The following is a 23,391-nucleotide window of genomic DNA, read 5'->3' on the forward strand; positions in this document are numbered from 1 at the left end:
CTCTCTGTCACCCAGGCTGGAGTGCAGTTGCACAGTCTTGGTCCACTGCAACCTCCACCTCCTGGGCTCAAGTGATCCTCCCGCCTTAGCCTTCTGAGTAACTGGGACTACAGGCATGACCACCACGCCCAGCTAATTTTTGTATTTTTTGTAGAGACGGGGTTTTGACATGTTGCCCAGGCTGGTCCTGGGCCCAAGTGATCCTCCCACCTCTGCCTCCCAAAAGTGTTGGTTACAGGCATGAGCCACCGCACCTGGCCACAATCGGAGTTACTGAGAAATGGAACGAAAGGTCTTGCAAGGTGGTGAGCTGCTTTCTCTGGAGTTTCATTAGAAGGGAGGTACTCTGACTCCCTGGCGTGAGAGGCTTGCAGTTAGGAAGGGCCGAAAGCTTATGGAGGCTAGGAGATGGGCTGTGTGACTTCCAAGATTCTTTCTAGGCCATGGGTGGGCAAAGTTGTTCTGTAAAGGGCCAGATAATCCATCTGTTTGGCTTTGGGCCCTAAGGTTTCTGTTGTCCCTCTGCAGCCTGCCATTGTGATATGAAAGCAGCCACAGGCAATATGCAAATGGCACGGCATGGCTGTGTTCCTGTAACACTTGGTGAGCATGATTTGGCCTGCAGGCCCAAGTTAGCCAGCCCCCACGCTAGGCAGTCGCTTTAGAATCTTGAATCCAGAGCCTGATCTCATTTGTCCCCTTTCTCACTTCTCGGCCTTTCCTCCCATCAGTGGCCTCAGGTCCAGAGGGGACACGGTGGAAGCCTGGTGTCCCCCCAGTTGGGTAGGCAGCATAGTGAGGCCTGAGTTCCAGGACCCCAGAGTTGCTTTTGGAAGATTAGCACTGGAGAAGGAGCAGGACCTGCATCTTCTTCTTCTGCGGGCTGAGGAAGCCTCGCAGCTGGCGCTCACAGCTGGAGTCCCGGGGTAACACTCCCCACCCTAGGAAGGCTTGCCTTCCTATGGCTTCCCCTAAGAGGTGGTCCATGGTGTGTTTGAGCTTAAAAACTCCCAATGAAAAAGACAAATGAGGCCGGGAGTGGTGGCTCACGCCTGTAATCCCAGCACTTTGGGAGGCCGAGGTGGGTGGACCACAAGGTCAGGAGCTTGGGACCAGCCTGGCCAATATGGTGAAACCCCGTCTCTACTAAAAATACAAAAATTAGCAGGGTGTGGTGGTGGGTGCCTGTAATCCCAGCTACTCGGAAGGCTGAGGCAGGAGAATCACTTGAACCCGGGAAGCAGTGAGCCAAGATTGCACCACTGCACTCCAGCCTGGGCAACAGAGCGAGACTCTGTCTCAAAAAAAAAAAAAAAAAAAAGACAAGTGAGAAACAAAAGCTAATTAGCCTTGGGTGTCTGCTTAGCCCTGTGGTTGGAGCAGGAGCTCTTGACCTCCGGTCTTGGAACTCTCGCCAATAGTGTGTGGAATTGCACTCTCACACCTGCTGGGAGACCTTGCTTTTCAAGGGGGTGTACAGCTCCTCACCCCAGAAAAATTTGAGATCTGCTGGTTTGGAGGGAAATGGGAGATAAGAATCTTACGACTTAAGGAAAACTTATTTTTTGTTATCAAATTATAGTGTTCCCCATTGAAAATTTCCTTTAAAACAGTAAAGATCTTTAGGAAGTAGAGAGTGGAAGCCGATGCTGTTCTGTTCCCGAGGGTCACCTGCAGCTGTTCCCGAGGGTTACCTCCAGCTGTTCCCGAGGGTCACCTGCAGCTGTTCCCGAGGGTCACCTCCAGCTGGTTGGGTGCATGTTCTTACACAAGATTGTAAGAGACGATCTATGCTGTTCTGCCTGTATTACTTGGGAGGCCTTTGGCTCAAATGATGGAAAACTCTGCCCCAAACTCACTAATGAATAAAGAAATGGATCATCTCATGGATGAGGGTGTCCAGAGGACAAGGGTGGCCCTGGGGCAATGGTTGGTTGCTGCTGTCATCCAGGACTTGGGTTCCGTCCTCTGCCACCCTGTGTGCTGGCGTCAAGGTGGCAAGGTGTGAGTTTCCCCGAGTCACATCAGCTGCGACAAAATCCAGATGCAGGAAAGACCTAGGGTTCTTCTAAACAATGAGGAAATTAATGTGTAACCAGCTAGAAGTGAAAAAAAAAGATAGAAAAAATAAACAATGAGGAAATCTTCCTCTATGTGTGCCCCAAGCCGGCCTCTGGCATCCCATAACCAGCCCATCCGGGGTAGTTTCCATTCCCTGAGGGATGGAGCCAAAACTGGGTTCTGTTAGTGAGGAAGGAGAGGTAGGTTTTTACTGAATAACGTTCCAGGGCTCTTTTCTGTCCATCTGTGTGCTTTGTTTTTGTTTGTATTTTTTTTTTGTTTTTTGAGACAGGGTCTTGCTCTGTCACCCAGGCTGGAGTGAAGTGGTACGATCATGGCTCACTGCAGCCTTGACCTCCTGGGCTCAAGCCATCCTTCTGCCTGAGTCCCCGCACCCCAACACCTGGCTAATTTTTTTTTTTTTAGTAGAGACGGAGTTTTACCATGTTGCTGAGGCTGGTCTCAAACTCCTGGGCTCAAGCAGTCTGCCCACCTTGGCCTCCCAATGTCCATCTGTGTTTTTTTTTGTTGTTTGCTTGTTTGTTTTTGTTGTTGTTGTTTGAGGCAGTCTTGCTCTGTCACCCAGGCTGGAGTGCAGTGGCAAGATCCTCGCTCACTGCAACCTCCACCTCCTGGGTTCAAGTGACCCCCCTGCCTCAGCCTCCTGAGTAGCTGGGATTATAGGGCGTGCTACCACGCCCAGCTCATCTGTATTTTTGTGTACATGGGAGGGACTTTTGATGTCAGGCTTGGTTTCTGGAGGCCAGGCAGGGAGCAGCCCATTCCTGGGGGCTCCCGAAGGCCAAATGCACAGGTCTTTCCTGCGGAACATCATTTTCACTGGGATTCCCTGTGATTTTTCTCTTGCCTGTGGGGGTGGACCCACAGCTAGGAGTGCTGTGTGTGCAGTTGGTGCTGAGTGGGCTGTCTGTGTCGACCGCTCCCAGGCCAGCTTTCAGGGAACCCCTCCTTCCATCTCATGTTGCCCTTCCTCCCTCCAAAGAGCCTGGCATGGTGGGCCCGCCCCCTGGGTTTGGAGGGCTTGATCATTCTGCCTCACCCTCCTGACTGCTCACTGTCTTAGAAAACGTTTGGCTGCTACCCTGTGTCTCCCCAGACCCCCTCCCCAAACCTCTTTTATTCTTTTTCTCATCGGGGGTGCCATGCCCCTGATTTCGTCTCCTCTTAGAAGGGGCTCCAGCTGCTATCTTTGGCCAGGAGTTGCCATGCCTTGATGGTCCTCATTCCTTTAGTGGCTCCTGGGCTTCTGTGGCTAAGGGCACCTCTGTTGGCTTGGAGGCCTTTGTGTAAGTCAGGTGTGAGTGTGTGTTGGCAGGTGTTCAGGGCTGGTTTTCTTTTCTTTTTTTTTTAATTTTTTTTTTTATTTTTGAGACAGAGTCTCACTCTATCGCCCAGGCTGGAGTGCAGTGGTGCGATCTCGGCTCACTGCAAACTCCGCCTCCCGGGTTCAAGCAATTCTGTCTCAGCCTCCCGAGTAGCTGGGATTACAGGCACCTGCCACCATGCCAGGCTAATTTTTTGTATTTTTAGTAGAGATGGGGTTTCACCATCTTGGCCAGGCTGTCGTGATCCACCTGTCTTGGCCTCCCAAAGTGCTGGGATTACAGGCGAGAGCCACTGCACCTGGCCTAATTTTTTTTTTTTTTTTTTTAATTTTTAGTGGAGACGGGGTTTCTCCATGTTGGTCAGGCTGGTCTCAATCTCCGGACCTCAGGTGATCCGCCCACCTCGACCTCCCAAAGTGCTGGGATTACAGGCGTGAGCCATCATGCCTGGCAATTTTTTTTTTTTTTTTTGAGAGATAGGTCTTACTATGTTGCCCTGGATGGTCTTGAACTCCTGGGTTCAAGTGATCCTCCTGCCTCAGCCTCCTAAAATGCTGGAATTAGAGGTGTGAGCCACCATGCTGGCCTGCTTTTATTTTATTTTTTAATCTTAGCCTAGCACACCCTACTCCCAGTCATGTTGCTGAATGAAGGTAAATTCTTTGGTTTTGGAGCTCAGACCTGGGTTGGCAGTGACAGTGGCAGCATCCTTCCAGGCCAGGCAGAGCCCTGGAGCGGGCCACATCCAAGGCAGACACGCCTCAGCCCTCTGCCACGGGTCAGGTTTGCAGGAAGTAGGAGGATGGCCTCCTGCCTCGTGCCCAAGGCTGGCCACTCTGCCCCTTCTGGGTGGTGAAACAGCAGAGACCCCCACCCCACAGGGCCGTAGCTGATCCCAGCTCTAGGGTTTGACATCTCCACCCCCAGGTTTCCCCAGCACCCCTCACTGAGCACCCACTGTGCCTTGGGACAGCCCTGATCAAAAAAATCTGGCTGCTGACAGCCCTCACTCTTTGCCCATGAGGACCTAGTGAACTCTGTTGCAGCCTTGGAGAAATGCTGGCCTCCGATGCTGTCCTGTTTGGCTTTGGTGGTGACAGGGTCTCTGCCTCCTCTCTAAATGCGTCTTGCCCCTCCACCCTATAATGGCTGACTTCATGGAGCATTGGGTATCCCTAATGCCACCTAACAGCCCCACTGACTGTGTGCAGGGCTGTGCTTAGCGATTTCCACATGGGAACTCACGCTTCACGACACTCCAAAGGAGGTACGATATCAGACCCCATTTCACAGATGAGGAAACTGAGGCACAGAGAAGCCAGGGAACTCGCCTAAAGTCACACACCTTGTAAGCGGTAGAGCTGGGATTTGAACCCAAGTGGCCTGCACTCTTGTCCAGTGTCACATGCCCGTCTCACTAATGTTATTCCCACCTCCCAGCTTTCCAGCCTCCAAATCTCAGCCATCCTCGACACCATCCCCTGCATAGCCAGGCAGGGCCTTGGCTGGCACAGTCTCTGCAGGCAGCCTGACCTCCAGGCCCTGTTGGACCACCTGCCCTGAGCCTGTAGTAGCTGCCTCAGACCTGGCCTCCCCCATCCGTCCAACATGTTTTGGCCGGGCTCACCAGAGCCCAAGATGTCATTACCTTGCTTCCCTCTTCACAAGTTATTTTGGGTTGGGGTGGGGCAATATACAACATTCAGTAGCTCCCTATTGCCCAAGGAAAAAAGTCTAGACTCCTCATGTGGACCCTTAAGGCCCACTCCAGTTGGCTGTCACAGTCTTCTCTCTCTCTGGTTCCCCCCACCCAGGCCTTGCTCTCACTGAGCTGAATGGCCCCCACAGCCTCTCTCCTGTAACCCTGCAATTCCCAGTTGATTACACTTAGGTCTGTCCGTTGTCTGTTATTGCTGATTCTCTCTTTTCTCTTCTCTTCTCTTCTTTTTTTTTTTTTTTTTTTTTTGAGACAGTGTTTCACTCTGTCACCCAGGCTGGAGTACAGTGGCATGATCTCCGCTCACTGCAGCCTCCGCCTCCTAGGTTCAAGCTATTCTCCTGCCTCAGCCTCCTGAGTAGCTGAGATTACAGGCATGCGCCACCATGCCCAGCTAATTTTTGTATTTTTAGTAGAGATGGGGTTTCACCATGTTGGCCAGGCTGGTCTTGAACTCTTGACCTCAGGTGATCCCCACCCACCTCGGTCCCAGAAAGTGCTGGGATTACAGGCATGAACCACTGTGCCCGGCCGGTTATTGCTGATTCTTATGAGGCTCCCCCACCTTCCAGAGTTTCCCTGGGAAAGCAGAGACAGAATGTTCATGGCTGAAAGTGGCTAACCTCTTCCTGCAGTCCCCACGCCCAGCCCAGGGCTTGGCCCAAGGCCATGGCAGAGTGGGCACCTTGACCTCTGTGGAGGCTTCTGAGCTCTGCCAGCTGTAGCTGCACTGAGGCCCTGCTGACTGCTGAGAGGAGCTTCACAGCTCCCCGCGGCCATGGGAGGTAATGTGAGCCTTCAGTGGGGTCATGCGGTTCCCTCCAGCAGAGCCACTGACCCACACGGGCACACACCTGTGAGACCTGGAAAAAGGTAAGTGACCACCTTCTCAGGTTGTGCACAAGACCTCATGATCACTCGGTGTGCAGTCATGGCCTTAATTAGGGCACTTATGTTCCAGCCCAGTGTTCTTTCCACTGAGGGCTGCTGGGTTTAAGGTGATGTGGGCCTGGAGTGGAGAAAGCAGGAAAAGGTCCTGCTGCCAGCAGTGGGTGGAGAGGAAATGTCGAGAGCTGCATGGGTGGCAGCCCAGGGTGTCCTCATCTCCCACTTGGGGTGATGGCCTGGCGCCCTGTAGTCCGCTTGCGTTGGGCTGGCTGCCCTGGCCTGCTCTGAGACCTGTGCCCCCTGGGCCGCTGCACACCCCCTCGTCGGGGCCTCCCTCTGGCCGTTTCCTTCCCTGACCTTGGCACTGCTGGAACTGCACCAGGCACAGCCCAAATGGAGTCTAGTGTGGAAACCCTGTGTTGTTTGGGAACATCTGTTCCCTGATATCCACAGGGCTCCTGGGAATTCCAGAAGAACTAGGTTTCCAGGGGCCCTTCCAACCCAGTTTCCTGGCCCCTCAGGACTCTCCTGTTAGAACTTTTTTTTTTTTTTCTTTTTTTGAGACGGAGTTTTGCTCTTGTCGCCCAGGCTGGAGTGCAATGGCATGATCTCGGCTCACTGAAACCTCTGCATCCCAGGTTCAAGTGATTCTCCTACCTTAGCCTCCCAAGTAGCTGGGATTACAGGCACCCACCACCACACCCGGCTAATTTTTGTATTTTTAGTAGAAACGGGGTTTCACCAGGTTGGCCAGGCTGGTCTCAAACTCCTGACCTCAGGTGATCCACCCACCTCGGCCTCCCTAAGTGCTGGGATTACAGGCATGAGCCACTGCGCCCGGCTTCCTTTCAGAACTTTTATGCAGACCTGGCAAGGTGGCTCACCTGGCAAGGTGGCGAAACTCTGTCTTTACAAAAAATATGAAAAACTAGTTGGGCATAGGAGGTACGTACCCGTGGTCCCAGCTAGGCAGGAGGCTGAGGCGTGAGGATTGCTTGAAACTGGGAGTTGGAGGCTGCAGTGAGCTAGTATCACACTCACTGCAGTGAGTGAATAAGCCGAGTGTTTGGGGCACAAGGAGAGCTGGGAGTTTATCGGACAAAAGTGGCTATGAGTGGTTTGATTGGATGATGAAAACTTTGGGTCAAAGCTTTTGTATCTCTGAGTCCCCTGGCCCTTTTTCAGAGCCTGCCCACCCTCAGTCTGCATGCAGCTAGAGCATTGGGAGTGACTGTTTCCCAGCCTGCAGCTGGTTGGGCAGGAAGGAGGAGCAGGTGATTTGACAGCTGGGGAGGACCCACACAACCAGAGAAAACTAGAAACTCAGAGAACCTTGCAGGCAGGGATGTAGGGAGAGGGACTACAGTCCTGTGACCTTAGGGAGTCTCCGAGGCTCATCTAGATAGGCACAGCTGGGGACACCCATAGGGTAACCCCAGGAGGGCCCCTGGGAAGACCACCTGCCGGTGGGTGTAGTCTGAGCTGCCCTTCTCTGCCTTGAACGTGCCCAGGGGCTGTGGTGTGGGGGGCTTGTGAACATGCAGGCTCTGATTCAGCAGGTCTAGGGGTCTCGGTAGAACTTGAGACTGCATTTGTAACACTCCTGGGTGACCGTGATGCTCTGGTCTGGGGACCTCACTTTGTGGGGCCAGCTCCTGGCTGTTGAAAAAGGCAATGCGTGATTTCTATTCCAAGGCTTTCTGTGTGAAGAGAAGAAGGTACTCTTGTGTCCTGGTGTCCCTGAGATGCAGGCAACCCCCTCCCATCACTAAGGCGTGTTCTGGGGCACTGCTACCCTCCTGAGAACACCCTATCTGAGAGATCCCTGGGGAGTTTCCAACAGCTGAACCTCTGGTGGACAAAGGCTGGCCAGCTTCTTTTTCCATGAATGGCAGGATAATTCCTGGGAGGGAAGTTAGAAAACCAAGAAAGCCCGGGGCTCTCTGCACAGTGGAAGCCAAGAGAATAAGTGACTGACTCATGGACCTGAAACCGGGAGGACGCCGGAGACCAGCCATTGTCCCTTGCTGCTGTCCTCTTGCTAGCTGGCCCTGGGTGGGGTTGGGGTCAGAGTCACCTCGGGCGCTTTGGCGGATCTGGGGGCTTTCCCAGGCAGTGGGCACGCACAGCAGCAGATGGTCAAGCGGCCCACACAGTCACGCCTCACTCTACCGCTCAGTGGTGGCCTCAACTAGTAGATGAGTTGAGAAGCCTTTTCCAGGAGACCTGGGGAGGCGGGCCTTATCCTCTGATAGGGCTGGGCCCTAACAGTCACTCAGGAATGGCTTTGTGGAGCGGTAGCACAGTGACCATGGCAGGTGGCGGATTTGGGTTTCCCCAGAAAGCTAAAGATGAGGCTGTCTGGGACAAGTTGGGTGTGGGCAGCTTGTTAGAGTGGAAGCCCTGGGAACTGTCTGCTTCCTCATGACCGCAGACAGGTGCTACTTTAAAAAAATAGCCTCCTCACCGATAGCTTACCTGGGCCCGTGTCCTGTGCAAGGGGATGATTTCCTTTGGGCCCCTCGACCACTCTGCAAGGCACACAAGGCTCATGGCAGTCTCAAGTTACAGATGGGGCCAAGTCTCTCCCAAGAGGGTGGTGGGGCTGGTTTAGAATCTTTCCAACTGCCAGTGGAACCAGAGTCTCCCCCTAACAGAGTCTGGAGACTATAAAGATGAAAGGGACTGAGCGTGGTGATACATGCCTGGAGTTCCAGCCACTTAGGAGGATCTCCTGAGCCCAAGAGTTCTGGGCTTTCTGTGCTCTGTGCCCATCGGGTGCCCACACTGAGCTCAGCATCAATACGGTGACTTCCCAAGAGGGGAGGTGGGGTTAGGGGGGATCACCAGGCTGCCTAAAGAGGGGTGAACTGGCCCGGGTCAGAAGCAGCAGGTCAAAACTCCCGTGCTGGTCAGCAGTGGGATTGCTCCTGTGAATAGCCACTACACTCCAGCCTGGGCAACATAGTGAGGCCCTATCTCTAAAAAGTAACAATAGCAAAGATGAAAGGAACTGAGAAAATGGAAAATATGGGAAAAGGCCACACGTCCACAAGGAAGCTCTAGGATGCAAACAGGGGTGCAGGGTCTTTTTACGGGTAGTTTTTCTTTACTGTTCTGGGTTGCCTTTTTTTTTTTTTTTTTTTTTTTTTTTTTAAGAAGGTGTTTCATTCTCATTGTCCAGGCTGGAGTGCAGTGGTGCAATCTTGGCTCACTGCAATCTCCACCTCCCAGGTCCAAGCGATTCTCCTGTCTCAGCCTCCTGAGTAGCTGGGATTACAGGCATGCGCCACCACACACGGCTAATTTTGTATTTTTAGTAGAGACGGGGTTTCACCATGTTGGCCAGGCTGGTCTCGAACTCCTGACCTCAGGTGATCCGCCCGCCTTGGCCTCCCAAAGTGCTGGGATTACAGGCGTGAGCCACCATGCCCAGCTGCCTTTTTTTTTTTTTTTTTTTTTTTGAGACTGAGTTTCACTCTATTGCCCAGGCTGGAGTGCAGTGGTGCGATCTTGGCTCATTGCAACCTCTGCCTCCCGGGTTCAAGCAATTCTTGTGCCTCAGCCTCCCAAGTAGCTGGGATTACAGGTGCTCACCACTATGCCTGGCTAATTTTTGCATTTTTAGTGGAGATGGGGTTTTACCATGTTGGCCAGGCTGATCTTGAACTCCTGACCTCAGGCAATCTGCTCGCCTCAGCCTCCCAAAGTGCTGGGATTACAGGTGTGAGCCACCACACCTGGTCTATTCTGGATTGCCTTTAATTAAAAATATATATGTATATGGATTAAAGTTTAAATTATAGGGAAAAAAAGAGCTAAGATGTTGGCAGAGAAGGAGCTGGGAGCTCAGGGGACTCCAATAAGCCTGACAGCATTTGAAAGATGTAGGCTGTAGGGAGAAAAAGGAAAGACGGTGATCGTTTGAAATAAGGAGGGAGGGATCCAGGGTTAGGCCAAGCATGTGGGGAGAAAGCAGGCCCCGGTCAGTTGGGCCCAGGGCTGGGGCTCTGTGGGGTCCCACTGGGGCCAGGGCCTCCCTCCTGGACTGAGGTTCGTCCTCCCTCCCCAGGCCTCCCGCTTTCAGGTGCTCTGGGGCTGGGAAGGGCATCTCTGCCCGGGGGAGGGGTGCCAGGCGTGCTATTCTGTGGGGTTCCCTTTCTACATGGCTGGATTCCAAATTGCAAGGAATGTGATAGCATTTTCATGGAAGGAGAGGGAGCAACAGACCTTTCAAGAATGAAGAAAATAAATCCACCTGCATTTGCCTTTCCCAGAGGCTCAAAAGTTTGATATAAGATCATCTGTTTGCAGGTAGCCTTGTCTTAAGGGGCTTTCACACTGCAGTTGCTTGGAGAACCTTCTAGCAGGTTAAAGATAAGTGTTCCCCCTTACCCCGGTGTGTTTGGCCCTGGACCCTACCTGGGAGGCTGAGCCCCTCACTCCCAGCTTCCTTCAGCCACACCTGCCTGTGTGATGAGCACATTGAGGATTCTTTATCTTGTCTATTTTCCTTTATCTTTTCAAATACCTAACTCCAATACAAAAAATTAGCCAGGCGTGGTGGCAGGGTCCTGTAGTCCCACCTACTCAGGAGGCTGAGGCAAGAGAATCTCTTGAACCCCGAAGGCGGATGTCGTAGTGAGCCGAGATTGCGCCACTGCACTCCAGCCTGGGCAACAGAGGGAGATTCCATCTCAAAAAACAAACAAACAAAACAAATATCTAAGTCCAGTTTCTGTCTTTGTGAACTATTTTGGAGGGGCAACTTTGGCATTATGAGGACTGACCTGAAAATCAAGTCTCACTTCCCTAAAACCCAACTCCTCTGGCCATATCACCCAGCCTGGGGCAGAGCTGCGGGTTAGGGGGTCAGGCTGGGGGTCCTCCTTGGGCCTGCTGATCTTGGGCTGATCCACCTTGGTGGGCCTGTTTCTCCATCAGCCAAACAGCACCACACCCCTCAGAGGAGCCTTGAAGGATTACATCAGATGACATTCATTTGAAGGGTATGGCTGGTGAGACTGTTTCTCCGAATGTCTGCAAGGCGGCAACATCAGCATTCCTCTTGGCGAACAATGAATTCCTTTGCAATTGTCGGTAGCCATGGGACCATGCTTTGAGGCCAAAATCAGAATCCACAAATATTCAGAAACGTGACTCCTATCATTTCTGTCTACATCTGGAGAGATAATTGCCAAATGTCTAACTCTCACAGTTACAACAGTGACCTGGACATGGGGACACTGAGCACACACTGTGCCTTCTCTAGCCCCTTCCAAGTTCACGGGTACATCGTTCCTACTGTACTCAAAAGCTTAGCGTCTGCTTGAAACCCCGGGTTCATTCTGATCCCCAGGAATTCACTTACTTCAGTTTTCACCATCTATGAAGCGGGGCTACTAATAACCACTTCACAGCACTGCTGTGTTCAATGAGGTAATTTAGGACAGTGCCTGGCACTTCTAAGCTCTCAGGCAACCATAAAGGCAGGCGGCTGTGATTAATTCTTCACAGGACTGTTGTGAAGATCAAAAGGATCAGTACATGAGACAATGCCTCGTGAACTGCCAAGCCGACCAGTTTTAGTTACTACATGTTTGGAACCCTGCTGTGTGCAGTGCCCTAGGTAGACATCAGGCATTTTGAGAGAAGCAGATAGAATAGTGAGATGATGAAGATATGAGGTTTTTCCTGCCTGTCTTGCAAATCCAGGTCCTAAAGGAAGTGACTAGACAAACCCTCCAAGGGTCACTTTGAAGAGATAAAGATAGGTTTCTGGTGTATATATCCTGGCTCCATAGGAGAGGGGGTGCCACTGATGTAGCTTTATTATTTTTTTTTCTTTTTATTATACTTTTTGTTTGTTTGGTTGGTTGGTTTTTTCTTTTTTTGAGACGGAGTTTCACACTTTGCCCAGGCTAGAGTGAAGTGGTGTAATCTCGACTCACTGCAACCTCTGTCCCCTGGGTTCAAGAGTTTCTTCTGCCTCAGCCTCCTGAGTAGCTAGGATTATAGCCACCCACCACCATGCCTGGCTAATTTTTGTATTTTTATTAGAGACAGGGTTTTGCCATGTTGGCCAGGCTGGTCTCAAACTCCTGACCTCAGGTGATCCACCCGCCTAGGCCTCCCAAAATGCCTACAAGGCATTACATTGTAATCCTGTAATCCTACAGGATTACAGGCATGAGCCACTGTGCCCAGCTGGTTTTTTCTTTTTTCAAGATGGAGTCTCACTCTGTCGCCCAGGCTGGAGTGCAGTGGCATGATCTTGGCTCACCACAACCTCCGCCTCCCAGGTTCAAGCAATTCTGCTGCCTCAGCCTCTCAAGTAGCTGGGATTACAGGCACGCACCACCAGGTCCAGCTAATTTTTGTATTTTTCGTAGAGATGGGGATTCACCACGTTGGCCAGGTGGTCTTCAACTCCTGACCTCAAGTGATCCGCCCACCTCGGCCTCCCAAAGTGCTGGGATTACGGGCATGAGCCACCGCTCCCGGCCTGTGGTAGCTTTAGAGTCCTGCCAGGACTTAAATAAAGGGAACTTGGCTGATGCTTCCAGCAGGAACAAAAGAAAGCAGCCCTGACTGAGCAGCTGGGATTGAAGGGGGTGGTTGGCTCAGGATTCCTTTCTCTCCTGCCCTTCTCCCCTCCACATTACATGCTCATATCTCCACACTCACTTTATTCCTGTACCCAGCTGGTGGCTCTCAGCAGAACACCAATGGCCCTTTTCCTTCTATGGGACTTGCCCACTGGGCTAGTGGGCTTCTGTTTCCCAGCACATTCTCTCCAAAGGAATTGAACCAAATTTTCTTGCCCATTTAAAGAAGTTGGGGCCAGGCCCGGTGGCTCAGGCCTGTAATCCCAGCACTTTGGGAGACCGAGGCAGGCAGATCACCTGAGGTCAGGAGTTCGAGACCAGCCTGACCAACATGGAGAAACCCTGTCTCTACTAAAAATACAGAAATTAGGTGGGTGTGGTGGTGGGCACCTGTAATCCCAGCTACTCGGGAGGCTGAGGCATGAGAATCACTTGAGCCCGGGAGGCAGAAGTTGCAGTGAGCTGAGATTGCACCACTGCACTCCAGCCTGGGCGACAGAGCGAGACTCCGTCTCAAAAAAAAAAAAAGAAAAGAAAGAAGTTGGAATTCCTTCAATATTTCCTAAGCTTGCCAAGGTCTTTTCTGACATATTTGACTTTTTTTGTTAGGCCTGGAGAACGTTGCAGGCTTTGGGGCCTGAAAGGAAGGTTTCCCAAGTCTTCTAGACTCCTCTCAGTTCGAACCCCAGAGGTAAAAGGATGACTTTTCTTTTCTTTCTTTCTTTCTTTCTTTCTTTTTTTTTTTTTTTGAGACAGAGTCTCACTCTGTCAACCAGGGTGGAGTGCAGTGGCACAATCTTGGCTCACTGCTACCTCCACCTTCTGGGTTCAAGCAATTCTCCTGCCTCAGCCTCCCGAGTAGCTGGGATTACAGGTGTGGGTATCCGCCACCCCACCTGGCTAGTTTTTTGTATTTTTAGTAGAGACAGGGTTTCGCCATGTTGGCCAGGCTGGTCTTGAGCTCCTGACCTCAGTTGACCCTCCCATCTCAGCCTCCCAAAGTGCTGGGATTACAGGCGTGAGCCACCGTGCCCTGCCAGAGGATGGCTTTTCTCATCCCCCTCCCTGTGTTGGGGAGAGCCTCTTGTCCCTCACATGTGACAGCCCCTCTGTGTCTGCGGGAGGCTGTGCTAGCTCCAGCTTATGTGGGCTGGGAAGCCGTCTCCCTGGTGCTTCCTCTCCCAGCTGAGGACAGATTCCTGCCTATTCCCTGACCTTTACTTATCCTCCCATCTGCCTAGTCAGTTTATCTCCTGTTCCTGGGCGCTGCTGTCTCCTTACACCCAGGCTTTTCAGTTCCTCCCTTACTCGCTTCACTCTCCTTCCTTTCTGCTCACTCTCTGTTCATGTCCCAAATGATTGGCGTGTCATATGCACCACATTGATCACTTCAGCCTGTTCTGCGAATTCTGTTGGAACACGCTATGTGTGCTGGGCAGTGAGCGGTGGGCAGAAGACATTTATCCAGACTCTTGGCACTGAAGGCACCTTAGTGGTCATGTTTTTCTTTTTTAAGAGATAGATCTCACTGTGTTGCCCAGGCTGGACTTGACCTGCTGGGCTCAAGCAGTCCTCCTGCCTCAGCCTCTGGAGTAGCTACGATTACAGGTTCAAGCCACTGTACCTGCCCTTAGTGGTCATTTAACTGGGCCACCCCTTCTAAGGCTGACTTGACCAGAGAAGTGCTTCTCAGAGGGTTTCCTTGAAAAACCGCATTGCCAAGGTACGTCTTCTCAACAGAAAATCCCCAAATGCAGAGGACTGTGTGGTCAGATGAGTCTGTGTGCTCTGTTTCCCTCTTGTAAGTTTTGGACACATACGGAAGGCTCTGGAAAGTTCCACACTGAACCTGTTTACTTTGACTGGGACTCCGTGTAACAGAGACTGTCCCTCCCAGCCGGTTTGTGCAAGCTCTCTTTACTTCTCAGGTCTAGTTCCAGTTGGCCGTTTTGCCAGAAGGCACTTCCTTGCACTTAGCTGAAGTCTGTCTCACCCATTTCCATGCACAGAGCCCAGTTCTGGCAGCCTTTGGGCCCCTGGGCAACATCTGAAGGCAGCTCTTTGCCAGATCCCACTTGTTCCTTCCACCTCTGTCCTGTCCTTGTGTGGGGTCTTTTTTTTTTTTTTTTTTTTTTTTTGAGGCGGAATCTTGCTCTGTCACCCAGGCTGGAGTGCAGTGGCACGACCTCGGCTTACTGCAAGCTCCGCCTCCTGGGTTCACGCCGTTCTCCTGCCTCAGCTTCCTGAGTAGCTGGGACTGCAGGCACCTGCCACCATGCCCGGCTCTTTTTTTTGTATTTTTAGTAGAGACGGGGTTTCACTGTGTTAGCCAGGATGGTCTTGATCTCCTGACCGCGTGATCCACCCGCCTCGGCCTCCCAAAGTGCTGGGATTACAGGCGTGAGCCACCGTGCCTGGCCTGTGTGGGGTCTTAAGTCCATTCGTCTTCTTGGCTGCTTCCCACTGACCAGGCCCATGGCCTCCCTGAAGTGAGAGGTCTGTGTGGAGTGGGGCAGACCATGATGAGGTGGGTAGAACTGTGGCCCCTGCATTCAGGATTCAGGACTTTTTGTACTTGCCACTATGATTTATTTCGCCCATGAGTTTTCTGGCAGCCTCCCTGACTCACTGTAGGGTCCCAGTCCCCTGAAGGTGTGGTCACAGGTGCAAGTGAGCGCCATTTCTCTCAAAACCTGTGCTGGGAAAGTCAGTCTGGGGGGGTCTTAGTTTTAGGACCTTGCTTTTTTTTTTTTTTTTAATTGTTTTGGGACAGAGTCTCACTCTGTCACCCAGGCTGGAGTGCAGTTGTATGAACACGGCTCATTGCAGCCTCGACCTCCCAGGCTTGAAATGATCCCCCTGCCTCAGCCTTCTGAGGAGCTGGGACCACAGGCACATGCCACTATGCCTTGCTAATTTTTTTATATTTTTGAAGAGACAGGGTCTCACTATGTTGCCCAGGCTTGTCTTGAACTCCTGGGCTCAAACAGTCCTCCCACCTCAGCCTCCCAAAGTGCTGGGATTGGAGGCATGCACCACCGCTCCCAGCCAGTACCTTGCATTTTTTAAAAATTGTGGTGAGATATACATAATGTGAAATTTAGCAGTTTTGTTTTGTTTGAGACAGGGTCGCATGCTGTCACCTAGGCTGGAGTGATCACAGCTCACTGTAGCCTCAAACTCTTGTGCTCAAGTGATCCTCCCCCCTCGGCCTCCCGAGTAGCTGAGACCGCAGATGTGGGCCACCACATTCAGGTACTTTCTTAATTTTTTTGTAGAGATGGGGTCTTGTTTTGTTGCCCAGGCTGGTCTGAAACTCCTAGGCTCAAGTGATTCTCCTGCCTGGGCCTGCCAGAGTGCTGGGATAACAGGCAAGCCTGACTGCACCCAGCAAAATTCACCATTTTTAACCATTTTTAAGTATAGAGTTCAGTGGCAACAACATTGACATTATTATGCAACCATCACTGTCATCCATTTCCAGAATGTCTTCACCCTCCTAAACTGAAACTCTGTCCCCATTCAACACTAACTCCCCATTCACCTCCCCAGCCCTTGACAGTCACCATTCTACTTCTGTCTCGATGATTTTGACTACTCTAGGGACCTGATAAGTGAATTCATACAATGAGGTGCCCTTTTTGCGACTGGCTTATTTCACTTGGCACAATGTCTTCAAGGTTCACCCATGTTGTAGCCTGTGAGCATGGGTCAGAGTTCACTTCCCTTTCATTGCTGAATGAAATTCCATTGTTTGTATAGATCACATTTTGTCAATGGGCATTTGAGTTGTTTCTACCTTTTGGTGACTGTGAATAATGCTGCTAAGAATACTAGTGTCAGCCAGGCATGGTGGCTCACGCCTGTAATCCCTGCATTTTGGGAGACCGAGACGGGCGGATCACCTGAGGTCAGGAGTTCGAGACCCACCTGGCCAACATGATGAAACCCTGTCTCTATTAAAAATACAAAAAATTAGCCGGCCATGGTGGTGGGCGCCTGTAATCCCAGCTACTCGGGAGGCCTGAGGCAGGAGAATCACTTGAACCCGGGAGGTGGAGGTTGCAGTGAGCTGAGATCGCGCCACTGCACTCCAGCCTGGGCAACAAGAATGAAACTCCATCTCAAAAAAAAAAAGAATACTAGTGTCCAGACATCCATTGGATCCTATGGTAATTCTTTGTTTAGGACCTTGCATTTTTCTTTCTTTTCTTTTTTTTTTTTTTTGAGACTGAGTTTCACTCTGTCACTCAGGCTGGAGTGCAGTGGCGCGATCTCGGCTCACTGCAACCTCTGCCTCCCAGGTTCAACAGATTCTTCTGCCTCAGCCTCCTGAGTAGCTGAGATTACAGGCATGCGCCACCATGCCTGGCTATTTTTTTTGTATTTTGAGCAGAGACGGGGTTTCACCATGTTGGTCAGGCTGGTCTCGAACTCCTGACCTCAGATGATCCACCCACCTCGGCCTCACAAAGTGCTGGGATTATAGGCATCAGCCACTGCACCCAGCCAGGACCTTGCATTTTTCTTTGCTATATTTTATCTGTGGACATCACACCAGCTTGCTGAGATCTTTTGGGCCTAGATTCTGCCCCAACTTTGTGTCACCAGCAAATCTGAGAGTCAGCACCCTTTCCAGGTGGCTTTAACTAACAGCCGGTCCGCCTAATTGTCTCCATACTTGTTTATCTTCCCCATAAGGGCCTGCTAGAGGGCATTGCTCACCCTGAGTGGTGACATCAGGTCAGCTGTGGTTTTCTGTTAGCTCAACTTGACAGTAACGTTTCACAACTAAATAAGCATGTGACCCAGCATCCAATCTTGGGTATATACACAAGAAAATGGAAATATATGTCCAAACACTTGTATATGAACGTTCAAAGCAACACTATTCATAAGAGCCAAAAGGTGGAAACAACAAAATGTCCATCACCTGATGAGTGAAGAAACGAAGTGTGGTATATTGATACAGTGGAATATTGTTGGGCTACAAAATGTCCACAAGAGGCAAATCCATAGAGACAGAAAGGCTAGTAGTTGCTGGGGGGTAGGGGTGGCAAGAGGAGAGTGGGAAATGACTGCTAATGGGTATCAGTTTCTTTTTAGGGTGAGGCAGACGTTCTGGAATTACATGGTAATGATGTTGGCACAACCTGAATATACTAAAAATTAATGCACTGTACAGTGAATTTTATGGTATGCTAATTATATCTCGATAACGCTGTCCTTTAAAAAAAAACTTAGAAAACAGGGAAATGAGGTCCATCCTCAAGTCATTTTCAGTGAACCCATGGAAATTGTTGCTTCCCTTCTTAAAGTGCTCACAAACCGTCCTCTGGCAACACTAGATCCTGGGCTGGTGCATCTGTGATTCACATACTCTGCCCACTTCTGGGAAACCCAGAATCACCTTGCTTGTTTCCAGATCTGGAACACCTGTCTCATCCTTCACGGTTCCTCAAAGCTCACCAACAGCCACCCAGTGATCTTGTCTGTGTCCTTTAGTGCTTTGCAATGTAGCTCTGCCAGCAAGGAGGCTGCACTGAGCACAGAGCTGCTTGAGTAAGAAGTAGCCAGCATACTGTTAAAGTGAGGGCACTGAGAAAAAAAACACAAGAAATAAAAATAGAAGCACCCACCAGAGGAAGGTGGTGGATGCTAAGTCCCGGAGAAGGATGGACAGTGGGTGCTGTTGGAGAGCCGTGGGGGAAGCAGGTGGCTCCCTGAGCTCCTGGGCACAGGAGGACCATAGAGGAGGGCAGGGAGGGGGTGGCTGGGGGGGAGGAATGGCACGAGTTGGCCACTGTGGCTGGAAGGGAGCCTGTCAGGGATTCCTGGGCCTCCTCTCCAGCCTGACCTTGGGAGCCTTAACTACTGCCAGCCCACAGCACTAGATTCCTAGGTGCCCACAGGCTACATTTCTTGGCAGGTAGTGGTTGTTCTCAATAATGGTGGGTTTTTGTTACTGAGGCTGTGTTGGGGAGAATGCAGACGGGCAATGAGTGGATGAGTCAGTTCTCAAACAGCAATAAAGAAAAACCTGAGACTAACTAATTTATAAGAAAAGTGGCTTAATTGGCTCATGCACAGTTCTGCAGGCTGTACCGGAAGCATGGCAGCTTGTGCTTGGCTTCTGGGGAGGCCTCAGGAAACTTACAACCATGGCAGAAGGTGAAGGGGGTACAGTACTTCACATAGCCGGAACAGGAGCAAGACAGAGCAAGCGGGGAAGTGCTGCACACTCACACTTTTGAACAACCAGGTCTTGCAAGAACTCACTCACTATCACAAGAACGGCACCAAGGGGATGGTGCAGAACCATTAGTGAGAAATCCACCCCCATGATCCAACCACCTCCCACCAAGTCCCACCTCCAACACTGGGGACTACAGTTCGACATGAGATTTGGTGGGGATGCAGATCCAAACCAGATCAGTGAGGAAGCCTGATTATTTTAATTTTTAAATTTGTGTTATTTATTTATTTTATTTTATTTATTTATTTATTTATTTATTTTTGAGCCGAAGTCTCGCTCTGTCGCCCAGGCTGGAGTGCAGTGGCATGATCTTGGCTCACTGCAATCTCTGCCTCCCGGGTTCATGCCATTCTCCTGCCTCAGCCTCCCAAGTAGCTGGGACTACAGGTGCCTGCCACCACGCCCGGCTCATTTTTTGTATTTTTAGTAGAGACGGGGTTTCACCGTGTTAGCCAGGATGGTCTCGATCTTGTTCTCCTGACCTCGTGATCCACCCGCCTTGGCCTCCCAAAGTATTGGGATTACAGGTGTGAGCCACTGCGCCAGGCCTCTTTATTTTTTTAAGAGATGGGGTCTCACTACATTGCCCAGGCTGAATGCAATCAAACTCCTGGGCTCAAGTGACCATCCCACCCCAGTCTCCCAAGTAGCTGGGACTACGGGTGGGCATATGATACTATACCCAGCCTTATTTATTTAATTTTTAAAAAATTGTGGTAAAATGCACTTAACATAAAATTGACCAGGCCAGGTGTAGTGGCTCATGTCTGTAATCCCAAGACTCTAGGAGGCCAAGGCGGGCGGATCATGTGAGGTCAGGTGTTCGAGACCAGCCTGGCCAACATGGTGAAACCCCGTCTCTACTAAAAATACAAAAATTAGCTGTGTGTGGTGGCACACACTTGTAATCCCAGCTACTTGGGAGACTGAGGCAGGAGAATCGCTTAAACCCAGGAGGCAGAGGTCGCAGTGAGCCGAGATTGTGCCACTGCACTCCAGCCTGGGTGACAGAGCCAGACTCCGTCTCAAAAACAAAACAAAACAAAAATTAGCTGGGTGTGGTGGCGCACACCTGTAATTCCAGCTACTTGGGAGGCTGAGGCATTAGAATCACTTGAACCTGAGAGGCGGAGGTTGCAGTGAGCAGAGATCATGCAGCTTCACTCCAGCCTGAGTGAAAGAACATGACTCTGTCTCAAAAAAAAAACAAAAACAAAAAAAACAAAACCTCTGACCACTTTAACCACGTAAGTGGACAGCATTAAGTACATTCACATTATTGTGCTGCCATCACCACCATCCATCGCCAGAACCTTTTTCTCATCTCAAGTTGAATCTCTATCCATTGAACACTAACTCCCATGCCCCTCTCTCCCAGCCCCTGGCAACCAATCATCCACTTTCTGTCTCTATGAATTTGACTACTGTAAGAACATCGCAGAAGTGGCACCATACAGCATTTGCCTTTCTGTGGCTGGCTTGTTTCACTTAGCAGAATGCCCTCAAGGTTCACCCGTGTGTAAGCCTTCCCTTCCTTTTTATTGCCAAATAATATTCCCTTGTATAAACATACTATATTTCATTGTATGGATATACGGCTATACCCCCACCACCACCCCTTTTTTTTTTTGAGACAGTCTCGCTCTGTCACCCAGCCTGGAGTGCAGTGGTGCAATCTCGGCTCACTGCAACCTCCGCCTCCCAGTAGCTCTCCCACCTCAGCCTCTCGAGTAGCTGGGATTACAGGCGTGCACCACCATGCCCAGCTAATTTTTGTATTTTTAGTAGAAACAGGGTTTCACCATGTTTGCCAGGCTGGTCTACAAACTCTTGACCTCAGGTGATCCGCCCGCCTCGGCCTCCTGAAGTGCTGGAATTACAGGCATGAGCCACCACGCCTGGCTGGATATACCCCGTTTCGTTTCTCCTTTCTTCTGTCCGCGGACACCCGCGTTGTTTCCACCTTTTGGCTGTTGTAAACTGATTTGTTTTTAGAGCAAGGTGTTCATACCTGAGCAACAAGGGGTCTCTGGGTGGCGGGAAATGCTTGAAGGGAGGAGAGCCAGGGGGTCTGTGGAGAAATCCTGTAATGGGGGAAGTAGCTTAGAGGAAGCAAGAGCACACAGGGCTGAAGATGGCTGGGCCAGGAGGGGACAGGCCCAGTCCCACCTGGTGAGGCTGGGTTTGTTTCCTGGCTGGGGGCTGGGGGGCCAGTCAGCAGAGGGGCGGCCCTGTTAGAGGACAGAGTCAGAGCCCTCTTGGTAGACACGGCTGTTCAGAGCTGGAGACAAGACGAGCGAACCAGAGGGGAATCATGAGCCAGAGTCACGATTCTGCACACAGGGGTGGGAAGCAACTTCCCTAGACCTGGGACGGAAAGGCGGGCTGTTGGGAATGGCTGTGGGAGAGAACCAGGGGCAGTGACCAGGAGGAGGCTCCTGGAATTGCCAGCCCTTCCCTGTGAACATGCTGGGCGTCAGGGGCCAGCTCCTCCAACCCCTCCAGTGTCCAGCATTAGGAGGAGGTGCTCGCTTGATGTTTGTTGACTGAAACTGGGGGAAATAAAGGTAAACAAAGCATGTTTCTCACCCTCCAGAAATTATGGTTTAGTTGAGGAGATAAAAGACATGAAAACCAACAGGTAGTACAAGATCTGCTTTGAGTCATACAAAGCCCTGAAGCGCTCTGAGGAGAGAGGGGTTCCTCTGGAGCAGGTGACCCACATTGGCCTCGCAGAGCGGGAGGTATTTGAGTCATTTTTCAATGAATGAAGCCAAAGGAATTACATGTTTGGGAGACTAACGAGTGTCCTTTCATCCCGGTCATGCATTCCTTTGACCCTGCAGGTATGACGCTGGGCGGGATGGCTTCATCGACCTGATGGAGCTGAAGCTGATGATGGAGAAGCTGGGGGCCCCCCAGACCCACCTGGGCCTGAAGAGCATGATCAAGGAGGTGGATGAGGACTTCGATGGCAAGCTCAGCTTCCGGGAGGTACCTGCCTGCTGTGGCCCTGAGCCCCTGTGGGGTGCCCCGAGAGGACCTTCAAGTGTACAGCGCCCCTGGAGCACAAATGGGTTTGGCCTCTCCAGAGCGCTGTTTGCGTATCTAACCTGCAATTCTGCTTTCAAAAATACCTTTTAGGTGACAGCTAACCCCAGTGCTGGCCTGGAAAAAGCAGCATGGGTAGTAGTATAACCTCATTTGAGTAAAATAATAAGAAATTTGGCGATGTTCACCAAAATATTCATAGTGGATATTTATGGGGGCAAAATGTTGGTGCTTTTATAATGTTATGCTTTTTTATATATTAAAGCTTTTCATTTTTTAACGTATTTTTAAAATTTTTTATTTTTAATTGTTATGGATACATAATAGTTGTACATATTTATGGGGGACATGTGATATATTTTATTTATTTTTATTATTATTTTTTGAGACAGTCTCACTCTGTTGCCCACGCTGGAGTGCAATGGTGCGATCTCAGCCCACCGCAGCCTCCACCTCCTGAGTTCAGGCGATTTGTGCCTTAGCCTCCCAAGTAGCTGGGATTACAGTGTGCCACCAGGCCTGGCTAATTTTGGTATTTTTAGTAGAGATGGGGTTTTGCCTTGTTGACCATGCTGGTCTCAAACTCCTGGCTTCAAGTGATCCTCTGCCTCGGCCTTCCAAATTGCTGAGATTACAGGCGTGAGCCACCGAGCCCAGCCTACATGTGATATCTCGATATAAGCATACAATGTGTAATGACCAAGTCAGGGTAATCTGGGTACCCATCACCTCCAGCATTTATCATTTCTTTGTGTTTGAAACATTCTATTCCTTTTAGTTATTTTGAAATATACAATAATGCGTCTTCTTTGCTTATCACCCAGGCTGGAGTGCAGTGGCTCAATCCTCAATCATGGCTCACTGCAGCCTCGACCTTCTAGTCTCCATTGATCCTCCCACCTCAGCCTCCTGAGTAGCTTGGACTATAGGCACATACCACCACACCTGGCTAATTTTTTAAAAGTTTTGTAGAGATGAGGTCTCACTGTGTTGTCCAGGCTGGTCTCCAACTCAGCCTCAAGCAATTCTCTTGCCTCTGCCTCCCAAAGTGCTGGGATTACAGTCGTGAGCCACCTTGCCCAGTAATTTTGAGAATAATACTTCTTTATATTTTCGTTTTCATTGTTTATTCATTTATTTATTTATTTACTTGAAACAGGGTTGCTCTGTTGCCCAGGCTAGAATGCAGTGGCATGATCACAGCTCACTGCAGCCTCAAACTCCCAGTATCAACCCATCCTCCCACTTCAGCCTCTTGAGTAGCTGGGACTACAGAAATGTACCACCATGCCCGGCTAATTGAAAAAAATTTTTTGTAGAGATAGGGTCTTGCTATGTTGCCCAGGCTGGTCTCCGACTCAGCCTCCCAAAGTGCTGGGATTATAGGCATGAGCCACCTTGCCTAGCTACTTTTTATTTTTATAGCATGCAAAAATCGTTTATTTTTTATTAAAAAAAATTTTG

General features: G+C 50.6%; 1 protein-coding gene across 2 annotated transcripts in view; it reads left to right on the forward strand.

Annotated features, from left to right (window-relative positions):
- The window catches only part of EFHD1 (EF-hand domain family member D1), a 49,625-nt gene that overhangs the window by 7,941 nt on the left and 18,293 nt on the right, over positions 1 to 23,391 (forward strand). The window contains exons 1-2 of one of the 2 annotated variants that reach the window (XM_055109215.2): positions 14,764 to 15,875; positions 21,723 to 21,870. In XM_055109215.2, the coding sequence (XP_054965190.1) occupies positions 15,856 to 15,875; positions 21,723 to 21,870 (168 nt within the window). In that variant the 5' untranslated portion in view covers positions 14,764 to 15,855. Of the gene's footprint in view, positions 1 to 14,763; positions 15,876 to 21,722; positions 21,871 to 23,391 lie in introns of those variants that run through there. The other variant, XM_008965739.3, reaches the window with a different exon arrangement.

Source organism: Pan paniscus, chromosome 13, assembly GCF_029289425.2.
Source record: "Pan paniscus chromosome 13, NHGRI_mPanPan1-v2.0_pri, whole genome shotgun sequence".
NCBI classification, from domain to species: Eukaryota; Metazoa; Chordata; class Mammalia; order Primates; family Hominidae; genus Pan; species Pan paniscus.